This window comes from Gavialis gangeticus, unplaced genomic scaffold (assembly GCF_001723915.1).
Source record: "Gavialis gangeticus isolate Ggan-Ray unplaced genomic scaffold, GavGan_comp1, whole genome shotgun sequence".
Lineage (NCBI taxonomy): Eukaryota > Metazoa > Chordata > Crocodylia > Gavialidae > Gavialis > Gavialis gangeticus.
In genome coordinates this window covers 25796761-25809432 of record NW_017729011.1, presented here as the reverse complement: position 1 = coordinate 25809432, position 12672 = coordinate 25796761, and the positions used below count along the sequence as shown (strand labels likewise).

The 12672-nt window shown below is 39.6% G+C and overlaps 1 protein-coding gene across 3 annotated transcripts in view; it reads left to right on the top strand.

Moving 5' to 3' along the window:
* The window catches only part of MAPKAP1 (mitogen-activated protein kinase associated protein 1), a 176381-nt gene that overhangs the window by 43120 nt on the left and 120589 nt on the right, over positions 1-12672 (top strand). For all 3 annotated transcript variants that reach the window (XM_019510913.1, XM_019510912.1, XM_019510914.1), the window contains 2 exons: positions 3206-3295; positions 11181-11329. In XM_019510913.1, the coding sequence (XP_019366458.1) occupies positions 3206-3295; positions 11181-11329 (239 nt within the window). The remainder of the gene's footprint in view (positions 1-3205; positions 3296-11180; positions 11330-12672) is intronic.

Genomic DNA, 12672 nt, shown 5'->3' with positions numbered 1-12672 from the left:
TTTCCTATGGGGAAATTGGTTCTGAGTTGCAGCGTTTCGACTTAAGACACAGTTTCCAGGAACCAATTGTCATAAGTCTGAGGACTGCCTGTATAGAAGAGTCTGTGTTATGTTATGCATTGAGATTTAAAGTCATTTGCCACTAGGCACTAACACTGTCTTAAAAAGGCCTTTGTTTTAACTCTTATGCTAATAGATTTATTTTTAAATGTTCAGAAAATACATTCTATACTCATCGAGTGAATTCTGTCATTTTGAGGAAGATGAACAGTATTCTGCATACACAGAACACTTCAGTGGCTGGATATTTCCTTTGAATGTAAAACTCAGTCTAACTATGAAACTGCAACCAGTGCTTAGCTATTGTTATATGGTTATTTTTTGTTAGCTACTTAATTTCATGGCTGATTGTTTGAGCGTTCATTCTTTGTCCTGAAGAACAGGAGATTTGGTTTGTTTGTTGACACGTAGTTGAGATGCTTTGTGTTAGAGTATAGTAGGTGGAGTAGTCCTGTCTTCTAGCAGATAATGGCAGACATTTTCTTAGGGTAGAATCTCATTTTTATTCTCTATTATTTTCATATCCAGCTATATGCTTTTAAAAGATTTTTTTTAAAGTAAACTTTCATTTACCATCCTTTGTTTTGGATGGAGCTGAATTCAGATGGTTTAATCAAAATCCATTTCATTACATAGCCTTTAGTACCTTACCTGTGCATTGCTGCTGTCTCTCAAGCTGTGGAAATAGGCTCTTTACTGTGGCAGGAGGGACTCAACACTTGTTATAGGCAACAGAAACATCAGCTGTTGAGTACTTCTTCTCTCTGCTTATATGTTTTAGAGTAGGTTCGATTTCAGGTTTTAAACCTTGAGAGTTATTCAAGGGTTGTAAAGTAGAAAGTGGTCCTTACCAGCCCCTCCTTCTTCTCACTGACCCCTTTCCCTGCCCCCAAAATCCTAAAAAAATCCTGGAGGTGGTGAGAAAAGGTTATTACAGTTGGTGAAGGGCTTTAACAGTTTCTTCTACCCAAAACTCAGGGCTAAGAACAAAGGCTCATCAAATTCTTAATATTTAATGGAAAGAGACTACATATGGTCAACGAAATTTTTGACACTGAAAGCTTTCAAACTAATACGTTTGTGAGAATGAACCTTAAATAATTCAAACTTCTAATAGATACTGATAATTCCATCTAATTTAGAGTTGCTATAGTACAATTATGTAATGAATGATAATTTGGAACCAACTTTATGTAGGAAAAGGACTCTGAAAAAGGAATTTTGTTGAGATGGAATAACTGCACGTCTCTCCATTTGTTTGGTGAAGGGGACATTAACCCTTCCCTGTACAAAACCAGATTTCTCTAGCTGGACTTGTAGGAAGCCTAGAAAGATTAGGGAAGAGGAAGACAGGCACACCCTAGCTGAGTGTGAAGGCTTTGGGGCATGGTGCAGAACCCCCTTCCTTCGTGTACAAGCAGTTCTGCCCTCCTCACACAGGACCTTGTAGGCCTGCAGAAATGCACGTGGCTTTGGGAGGGTCCTCTCTACTTGGCAGAATATGGCCCCTTCTTTATCCACTGCCGACTGGATATGATGGGCTGTGGTGCTGAATAAAAAAGAAGTGCTACTCTTTCTTTGTTCTTCCATCCCTTTCCCTGGTTACAGCAAAAGATGAAGACAAAAACATTTCAAAAATTGAAAAGTTATTGTAAATGCTGACATATTTACTAATAAGGGATGTTGGGCTGCAGATGAGGCAGTTTGAGAGGGATGCTTTTTATAGTGGTACAAATCAAAAATGTGTTTTGGAAGGTAATTTTTAACTATGACTTGACTAACAATTTAGAGGGATATGGCTGCACCTTTTAAAATATAATTTTCACAACAGAATAGCATTTAATGCTGTACATTTTGCAGTTATGAGTGGAAATGTTCCCACTTCTTTCTTACACTTTGGCCAAGATCCACAAAAGCATTGAGGCCGCTAAATATCGTTGTGGATCTTGTTTTTAAGGCATTACCTCTAGTACTGGCAATTTTTTTTCATCAGCGATTTGGCTGAGAATTCTGCTACTTAGAACAGCAGTTGGGAGCCAAATGTGTTTTACTAAGTACAAAGAGGTGAAGGTCTGGAATATATTTATCAAAGTTTGGGGGGATTTTTTACTAGTAAAATTGCACAGAAATTAAAATTATGCTTTAAAATTGTCAGAATAATTTAGTATTTTAAAATCTCCTCTAAGGGCCCATTTTAGTTAATGAATGATCTCAATACATCAAAATAGTTAATATATCCAGCAAATTGTTTCCTTGAATGACCAAAAGCATTAGTTCTACTTGCCAGTCTAATCTGCTTTCTTGTTGGCACTGGATGCATTACTGCATCAGTAATTTCTGGTGGTCATTTTCTTGGGGTAGCTTCTACCAGGTTATTTACTTGACAGTTCATCTTCTGAGATAAATGTAGTGTTAAAAATAAGTGAATTTAAGGTATCAGAGGGGCCCCTAGTGTCTCAGCTTTTTGATATTTTAACTATTTGAGGCTTATTGTTAATCCCTGTTTTGGAGATTGAGTCAAAATATGTAAAGAAATATTATATTCTTTTAAAGATTTAACTAATGTTGTGAAGATACAAATCATTTATTTTACTACCTATAAACTGTTTCAGCACACTGAAGAAAAAGCTATGCTAATTTATATAGCTTTGACATTTTATAATTTTCATGATTTTTAGATAAAGGATTTTATATTTAAAACTTTAATAGTCTAGTCTGAGTTCATTTATCTTTAATTTTTGAAACGGGTAGAGTAATTCATAACAGTAATTTTATTCCTGTAATGTAATATTCACTTCAGTTCATTTGTGCATTAAAATTCCTTTAAGACCGTTATTAATGATTTATATAATGAAATGTCATATTAATCACAGAAGTTTTCACATTTTATTATTCTCTTCCATGTTAATACTATCTTTATGATCTCTATTAATGTTTTATATCCTCTAATTTCAATTATAAATCAAGAACATTTTCATGTTTTTGTTGGTATTTGCTTTTCAGGGGTGCCACCTTTAAAATTTTATGACTTTTCCCCCTACATATGCAGTATAAAACATCTTTATTCATATAAAGATAGTTAATTATGTCTTTGTTTATAGTAAACTTCGTTGACAAACTTATAGTTATAATATTTCTTTTCAAGCTCAGAGACTGGAACGACTACGAAAAGAAAGACAAAACCAGATAAAATGCAAAAATGTTCAGTGGAAAGACAGAAATACTTCTTATTCAGGTAAAAAATATATTTTACTTTTAATGTCATCTTTATGTTTGATATTAGTTTGCAAAATATTCAGTTTGTAATTTTCACTTGCACTTCCAAGACATAGGGGAAATACCAGTTCATAATTATGACTTCCTTCCATCCCTCCCCCGTTGTGTGTTCCCCATAGATATTTGACTACCGTCCCCTCGACCCCATTCCTTTTCAGCTCTAACTAACACACAATGATTTAAACTGACAAAGAGAAAATAAAGAAATTGCTTAAAAGCTACTGTCCTTGGTAGGATTTAATAAATTACAATTTTTTAGAATATCTCAAAATAAATATTGCTTATTAATACAGTGGTTGCAGACTTGGTAGCTTATAATATTATTGTTTATCTTACAGTTTTAAGGCTCTTTTTAGCTTGATAAATCAACACTGAGGACAATGAAATTATGCTTGGGATTTTTTTCAGGGAGCTTGTTTAATTAATCTAACAACTGGTGAGATTTGACCCTGCATGCTATATAGGTAGGCATACTAAAAACATCTCCATCCAGAATGGAAGACCCCTCTGTTTAAGCCAGTGAGAGAATATATTTCAAATAAGCTTGATGTTATGGATGAGTGTATGTATAATTAATTTTTTTAAAGGTTGCATTTTCAGATTGTAAAAATAATTCTGTCATTTTTCTGGGTAAGGAGGAATTTAAAAAGACGCTATTAAAATAGAGAAATGCTATTAAAAATAGCTGACCTTTGCCTTCAGGGAGCTCTAGGCTTTTGGGGGCTTTTAAGCAGTTTTCTATCTTGCCTTCACTTGATTAAATCGTTATCAAAAGATGGAAAGATGGTTCTTGTTCTCAATATAACCTATACACATAGGATCTCAAGGAATTTTAGAATTAACTTAATCCAGAAATGCTGTTTTTGGTCCCCTTATTTTTGAAACCAGTGTAACTGTTGTCTCCCCTGCAAATGCCTATACCAAATACCTCTTTTTTTTAATAATTTAGTTTCCCATACTGATATTCTTTGTAATTTAAATGACAATACATGAAATAAAAATTTCATCCCAATTCTCTTATTTCTTAGCTCAAGCTAGTATCTGTTCGTGTTGTATTTGACACACTCTCTCAAAGGCTTGCATGGTCTGTTATGCCTACTTCTTTCAAAATTTGTGTATATCTTAATGAGGTCTCTGTGTAATCTATTCTCTGCCTAAGTCCCTGTATCTTTTTGGGTGCCCTTTGCAGAACCTCTTCCAGGTCTCTAATATCTTTTTTATGAGAATGAACCAGAGCTGCTCACAGGATTTCAGACATGGTTGCACTAATCCCCAATACAGTTTCCAGAATGTTTGATACCTCTACTAATGCGTCCTCAGATGGTTTGCCTTTTTACTCCTGTTAAGCACTGTGGTGAAGGTTTTAAGGTTTAATCCACCATAACCTCCAACTCCTTTTGCTCAATGTTTTGACCACTCAAGGTATTAGTCCTCTCTTCTTGTTTGTTATCCCTTACTATATTGCTTGTTGTGTCTTTGAACTGAAGTACATTTAAATCTAGTTTTTATTCAAGCTATTTGTATTTTCTTCTAGTTAGCCCCACCAACCCATGACGTGGGATGCCTGCTCTGTGGAGCTCTGGTGCCACACTGGGCTTGTTAGCCAGTGGCAGAGGGAGATACAGCTCCCCCTGAGAAATTCTTAGTTTTCTGTTTACTTCTCCAGCTGCAAAACATGAACAGGCCGACCAGTTCTTCCTTGCTTCCAAGTAAATTTAAATTAGAAAAAAAAAAAGAGAGAAATCCTTAAAATTGCCGAGCTCTTGGCACCTGCTTTTATTCGAACAAGTGTTTGTGTTTCTCCTCAAAGTCACAGGGACCCTTTGGCCCCTGCTCACCCTCACGGAGAGCAGCATGGTAGAGCAGAGCCAAAGAAGGAGGGAACAATCCTCTTAACCTCTATCCAAGGAGGATCAGGAAGGCACAAGAAAAAAGGGTTTCAGGGGTATTTGAGCCCCAATAGTTGCCTCAACAGTAAGCGCTAGTGGGGAAAAAAGAGAGCTTCACTATCTCCTTCATCTTACTAAAACTGATTCAGGGGATTTCTCTAGGAGTCAGTCCAAGGGGCACAAAATGAGAGCTGACTGGACTCTGTGCGGGTAAGCTCCTCAGTATAAGTTCTTGGCATGAAGTCTGGGAGTAAATGTGAGCGTAGGATGCCCCTTCTTATTCTCGCAGGAGACAGCAAATCCATGGAGAAAAGGTGGGTCTGGAGTGTGCTTCTTTCCCTTTACCCGTGAATATGTACATGCCCACAAAGGGAGCTCACCTCTGTAGGAAGGGAGGCAAGCATTGCAAGTCGAAACTGGAGACACAAATAGTGAGACACATTTTAAACTACAATCATAGAGGAGAGAGTGTTTATGTTGGAGCTCTGCAGGTGCTTTAGAAGCCTGGTAGGTATGTATCACTCCTTATGCCCCTTGGGAAAAGGTAACCAGGCAGTTAATTTTGTGCTGAGTGGGGGCAAGGGTTAGTTAACACTTTCAGTAGAGCCCTTGTGGTGGAGTAAAGGCAGGCACTGTCACCCATGCCTTTTTTTGAAACTGAAATATTTGATGAGGGAAGTCAGCTTCTCCAGGGAAGGACCCATTTGTGAGCTGCTCCCTGTATCTTCTGGGATCGGTGGTCTCCTGAGTGGGCATTCTTATTGAGCCCATGCTCACCTGAGGCAGGTACAGAGTTTCCTCTTATTGTACCTCTGGCAGAGGTTGCTCCCATCAGGTCACTGAGTCTGAGCAGATAAAGATCCAGGGTAAAATGACTCTTATGCCCATCTCTGTTGGTATTGGCATGCCAGCATAGTTACTGTGACAGAGACCTCCCAGGGTAGACAGGGTCCGGGTGTCTGAAACTTGAGGAGTGCACTTTACATGCAAATGAAGTGGGATGCAGAACTCAGCAAAGATTAACTCCAGACTCCATAGAGCTCGAGAAATTGTCCTTCCAACTTTGTCACATCCCTAAGAGAAATCTGCATAGTTCTTAAAGTATATATTCATCATGTAGCTCAGTTTCAAAAGAAAAATGTTGTGTTTCTACTTTACCAGCTCATGTCAAAGGGAAAGAAGGGTTCAAAATGATCTGTTTCCAGGTAGCTGTCTCAGAAGCATACAGATCTAAAAGCAAAATTCTATCTTTTAAAAACCAAATCAGACTCCGTCAGAGGTGTGGCAGTTCAGGGGCAAAAAGGTTATATACCTCATGCAGAGAAATCTGCAAAGTAACCACCTGTTTCCTCATATCTCTTCTGGATTCTATAAATTGCAAATCCATTTATCATCTAAGGTTGTCAGAAAATAGGTGCTACTTACCGGTCTATCTTAGTATGTCTTGGAAGTTATCCTCTTCTGTCTTGGTACATAATCATAAATACTCCCCTCCCTGAGTGGACATTTGCTTTGGAAATCATGGATAGGTGGAGTGGAAATATTTATTTGTGACTTACCTGCAAATGTCCTTTCTTGGGATCTACAGATCAAACCTCCCTGAATGGGCTGTCAGTTGGGAGAAGATACTGACTGGATCATTAGCTGGTACCTCATGTATATTATTCACTGAAGGCCTTGCTCTTCAGGAGAATTGTTCTATTTAGTGTTAATGTTACATTTTCTATAAGTAAAGACTGGTTAGAGAGTCCCTAAGCTATGGAGCCATCTCAGTTGGTGGTTTCTCTGATGTGGCCCTTCCTCATCTGATACTGGTTCCAGATTTGGTCTGCCTCTGAGCCTGCAAAGAGCAGAGATATTGTGGATCTGTGGACCCTATTGCACGGAGAAAAGAAATATTCAAGTAGGGCATAGATATATTTTCCTCTTATTGCCCCTCTCATATTTCGCTCCCCATTCTGCAACTTTTGGCTCTGGGTGACGTACTTCACCTCCATGCATTTTCCTTAGCCCGTGGTCATGGAATATGAACTGATCAGAAACAGACTGTGAAGCAGCTCTTTTGAAAGACAAAATTAACTTTCTCTCCTGAACTATGTTTCTTTCTCAAACAGCTTGTTGTAATAACCTGTTTCTAAAACAGGCTGCTTTTAAAACCTGCATGATTTTGAATTCTTTTGAATTGCTGGGTTCAATCAAATTTGAACCTGTCACATGGCTAGATGCCCCCAATGGTTCTTTTCTGGAGAGGACCTACCATTTTTAATATACTGGTAGGACTGACAGTGATAACATACTGTCACTGGCACTTGTGAAAAAAATTGAGCTAATTGGTATATAGCATGTATACCCTGAAACCTGTCTTGAGAGACCAACAAATCATTGCCTTTGCAAGAGATAATTGGAAGCAGGTAGAATTCCCAGTCTGCTCCAGAGTGCCCCATGGGTAAAGACATCCACACCTCTCTTTTTTGGTATCTTTACATAGCAAGAGCATAACAAAGTACAAGCCCCTGCCCCAGCTTCATTGGGATGGTCCTTGGGATTCCAATGGGGGCTTCCATCGTCCCATCCTCTAATTGCTCGCGTCTTGGGAAGGACAGGCAGATGTGGGGATGGCTTGGAAGTGAGTAGGGAAGGAAGGACGGAGGATCGCCATCACAGCCCATCATCTGCATGGGACGGAGTCCACAAGATCTGCAAGCGCGTTTTCATGAGAATAGGCCTGTGGCTGCACGTGTACGTAGTCCTTGAGTTTGGTAGACTAGGGGAAAGTAGAGATGTTTAGAGGGAAGCTGATGAGCACGTGTTTAAGGGGACCCTGTAAACAGCAGTGTGAAGGTAGACATTGATGTCTGAGGTACTAGAGCTCTAGACTTTGTTCCCGTTGTGCCAAAGATCTGCTTCCCTCCCCATGCCTCAGTTCTCTCACAGCAGCACTGGTGTGTTGCAGCAACATTCATGTTAGAGATATCTACTTGGGGAACAGCATGTTATTGTTCTCTAAAACAGTTAAACTTGCTATGCCTGACTCAAATCCTCAGGGCAGAATAATAACAAGACTTGACACTAAAACAGTTGTTTGGCCATACATTTCAAAGTGGTAATAAAAGCAGATAAATATTTAGTATATAGATACTGGCGTTTTTTGTTTGTTTGTTTGTTAATGTGTTTTTTGTTTAAGTTGCTGATCAGCTTTTTTGGCCACGTATGCCTGGTTTCCACACAAATGTTGTTTGTATTCCTGCAAGAACTCTGTTGCAGATTATTTTTCTTGAATATTTTGTGGTTCTGTAAATTACAACCAGGAATTTTCTGGTTTTGTATTTGAATGGGGAATCTTGAGAGAGAGATTAAAAGATAGTATGAAAAGTAATGGGGTGCATTAATGTGTTTGCACACGTGTGCATATGTGTGTGTTTTTTAAATGTTGGCCATCTGTCCACCAGGGCTTTGTAATGAGACCCGGGTGGGTTTCACCTACCAAAAGGAAGGCTAGCAGTGAAGTTAGAGAAGCTTTACAAGACAGCCTAAGAAGGTGCTTAATTTGTTGTTCAGATGAATTTATCAATAAGATATTGATGAAACTGAAATATGCAATGAAGTAGGCAAAAAGCAGGATAAATAACCAGTACATTTTACAGTCCTTGAGACAGCCTTAGAGACACTTTGGACCTGTAGAGAATAACATATATAGCTAAAAAATTCCGTACAAGAGAAATAATAATGTAGTGCAGGCTAATTATGAAGATTTCCTTTGAGCAGAAAGTGAGTGCAGTGTAGTAAATCCTAGTGCACTGTAAAGGCATGCTCTCTGCCTTCCTTTCTAAAACCAAAGGCTGTTAAAAGCGGTGTTGCCTGCCATTTCCACTAGGTTTGGCCTCTTCCTTCTTAGAGCCAAACCTGGGTGGGAATTTTTCAGTAAACATTGGTTGCATATGTCTGTTCATCTGAATTGAGACTTTTTTGGAAATATGCCTGTTTCACCAACAGCAAATAGTCCAATGATTAGGGCTGTGATCTAGATTCAAGGCTCTGCTCTTCCTGACTCGGATCGAGACTTAAACCAGGCCTTCCACAGTTGGGGTGGCTGTGTTTCTCAGTGTCTCTTTCCTGAACTGTTTTATTTGGTACATATAGATAAGGAGGGGGAGACACAGAGACAGAGAGAGTCTTCCACATCCCAGGTGAATGCTTTAAGTACTAGGCCTTCTGGCTCTTTTGGGGCAATTAGCTCTGTCTCATGTTTTGCACAAAACCACTAACGGCTGTTGGGCTCATTCTTCTGATACAGAATGGGAAAATTTTTTGAAATCTCAAAATTTTTCAGGATGGGAAACTATTTCCTAGCCAGCTATACTTACAGCATTGTGGAAGAAGCTGTAATTCTAAACTCCTGAGTCACACGTGGTTTGGACTCAAAAACTATACAACATTCAAAGTAAAACAGATGCTACAGTAATGAACGCAGAACACCAGAGCTCCTCTTTCTGCACGTCCCAGCAAAGAAAACAATAAACAAAGACATCTCAAACATTTCCCAAGAAACAAAACTAGCAAATAAACCACTTGCTTTCGCACTTGAACCAATAAAACCATTATACAGAACTCCAGGGTACAAAGTGCCTTCCAAAGGCACAAGAAATAATGGCTCACAATACTACATAATTGCAAATGAGAATTTTTTTTTAAACAAGAGCAAATGACAACAAACCTGCCATATAAATGGAATACATAATGGGGTATATGTTTTCACAGTTAAGGAGAGAGTTTAATCACACTTTTCTGGGTTAACCTCCATCCCACCCCCAGGCCAGTTGGGTATCTTTTGGTACATACATCTGTGTAGTACCCTTGCCAACTGTCTGAATTTTCAGGCAATCTGCTGGATAAAAATAAAACTGAATTTTTTACTAGTTAGAGTTTGACAAGTTTTAATTTCACAATTTAAAAAATGAACTGACTGCCTGCAACAATGGTTTTTGAGTCCCTGTTCAATCTGCCTTAGTAGCTGTTTTAATTCTCTGGAGGAGTAGCATGTAAATCTTTGGGATGTGAGAGAATCCAAATGTATGAATACAGAACAGAGCACAATCAGTTTAGGAGAATTGATGCTGATTCTCAGAGAGAGATTGATTGAGTTTGGGGGTGGTTTGCTCCTTGAGCAGATGTTTCGCAAACTTGCCCAGACTTACTCATGGTTACCAGAGAATCAGACGTTGGTACCAGTAGGCTAAAGTGTTATAGGCTTTGAGCTATATTCATCCATCCTGATTTTGCAGTGACCTTGTAACAAGGACCTTCCCTTTATTTAAAAAAGTGTCTATGTCCATAAATTTGAGTTCAAACTCTCCCTGGCTATCCAGCATCCTTGTGTCATATACCATCCTTTATTAGGTTCCATAAGCCTGACAATTGCACAGTAGCTTTTATCACCATTTCGTCACAGTACTTCTTTCTGACCCAAAATACTTGTCTCGAGAATGGGGTTACCAGTCTTGTTTTTTCAAATAAGGCCTACAGATGCAGCATGCTTACTTTGGGGAAGTATATAACATTTGCTGTGCTGGATCAGAGGAGGTGTAAGAAGTCTACTCATAGGCCATACTGAGACAGCCTGCTCCAAGAGGTTCCCCCCCCCCCCGTTAACCCCATTAGGTTTAGATTAAACCCAGAACCACAAGCTTGTCTGTCTTCCCCAGCTGTTATATTTCTGAGTATCCATGATATCTGTATTACTGTTATTGTCACGTGTGTCATAATCTTAGACATTGGGCCTGATTGTGATTGGGCCTCCATTGCAGGGTGAATGGTGGGCTCCCTCTCTACCTTGTCCAGCCTGTATTGTATTGTATTTTATTAATTCATCTCCAGTTCATCATCTTCCTACACTAAACAGTATTTTCTCTGCATGTGTAGTAATGCAAATGTTTTTATCTCCTTTTTGAACTGCAGCAGAGGAGCTGAGCTCGCTGTTTGAAAAAAAGAATTTCAAAGTCAAGTCTCCACATTTGGGGAAGCAGTCTATACTGTCTGTGCGACTTGAGCAGTGCCCACTGCAGCTGAACAATCCTTTCAATGAGTACTCAAAATTTGATGGCAAGGTAAGGGAACCAGCTTTTTTTTTTTTTTTTTTTTCCTCTGACATTCAGCTGTCTCCTGACCAGAAGGTTAGCTCAATCCTTCTCCCCTTATGAAAGTGTGATATGAAGATATTTGTTTAGGTTTTAATTAAAAAGCATAGCAGGTCTATAGTTAATTATCTTTAACGGGTTATCTAGAAACTCCTTTCTTTTAGTCTTAATTGCAATGGTTCCCAGGTGCAATAGAAGCATGAAAATACCGAGTGAATGATATGCATGCTGTGCCTTTGTACATGATGTTGTAGACTTGCATCCCCATTCCAACACATGGTGGCTTAAGTAAAATACTTAGTGCAGCTTTCAGACCTCTCACTCCTAGGCAGGTGGTGGTGAGAGCCTGAGTACCGATATTCTGTTGCATTACACACTGGTTTGATCTAACCTGTCTAGCTTCACGTCAGAAGTCTGTGCGTGTCTCGCTGTCATGCCCGTATTTATCCTTACAACACCTTTGTGAGGTAGGAAAGGACTTTATCCCATTGTGGAGCTGAGAAAATGAGGCAGAGAGAAACTAAAGGCTGAGTTCGGAGCTTCCACAAGGCTGAGCAACGCTGTACCTAACTTTTAGATGTCCCAGAGTGTAGTTCACAGCCCTGAGTTACACGACTGAGCTCTCTTTTGCAGTGAGTGGGGAGAGTTAGGTTATAAGCCCTGCACTCCTGGACTTTTCACCTGCTGTCCATGTTAGGTGCCTATGACCTTTTGTGGATCTAAGCCCAAGTGCCTTGTCCAAGCTTCCATAGAAGGGCTGGCAGAACAAGGAAACTACTAGACCATCTGTCCCTCCCTTTACCCACCTGTACTGCATAGTTGGTGGTATAAGGTTTGCTGGGGGTTTGCAGTGCTGTGTAGAGGGAGCGCATCAGCCTCTTTTCGTAGTCTGGACTTTTCCCACTCCTCGGTGCCTGGAAGTGGGAGGAGGCAGGAGTGGCCTGTATGCGTCATGTTATGGGAACAGTGAAGGAAGAGTGTTGTGAGCAATCTCCCAGGACTGCGTGGCCGCTAGTGTTTCTGCCACTGGTTTGGGCAACGTGTTAGAGTTTGGCTGAGGGCCATAATTGCTGGTGGGTTTGATAGTTGCCCAGAACCATCAGTTGAGCTTTGGCAGGATCTGAATTTATCCTCTAATTCCAGTCATTGGGTCTAGCTGTAGCTGTTGCTGAAATACATGCTGAATTGATGCGAGGGAAAATAAGTTAATCAAAATGAGGCAATTTGAAGATTTCTGTGTAGCAGTCCACACTGTCACCAGAGTTGGTGCATCCCTTAATAGTTTCATAGTTTCTAGGGTCGGAAGGGACCTG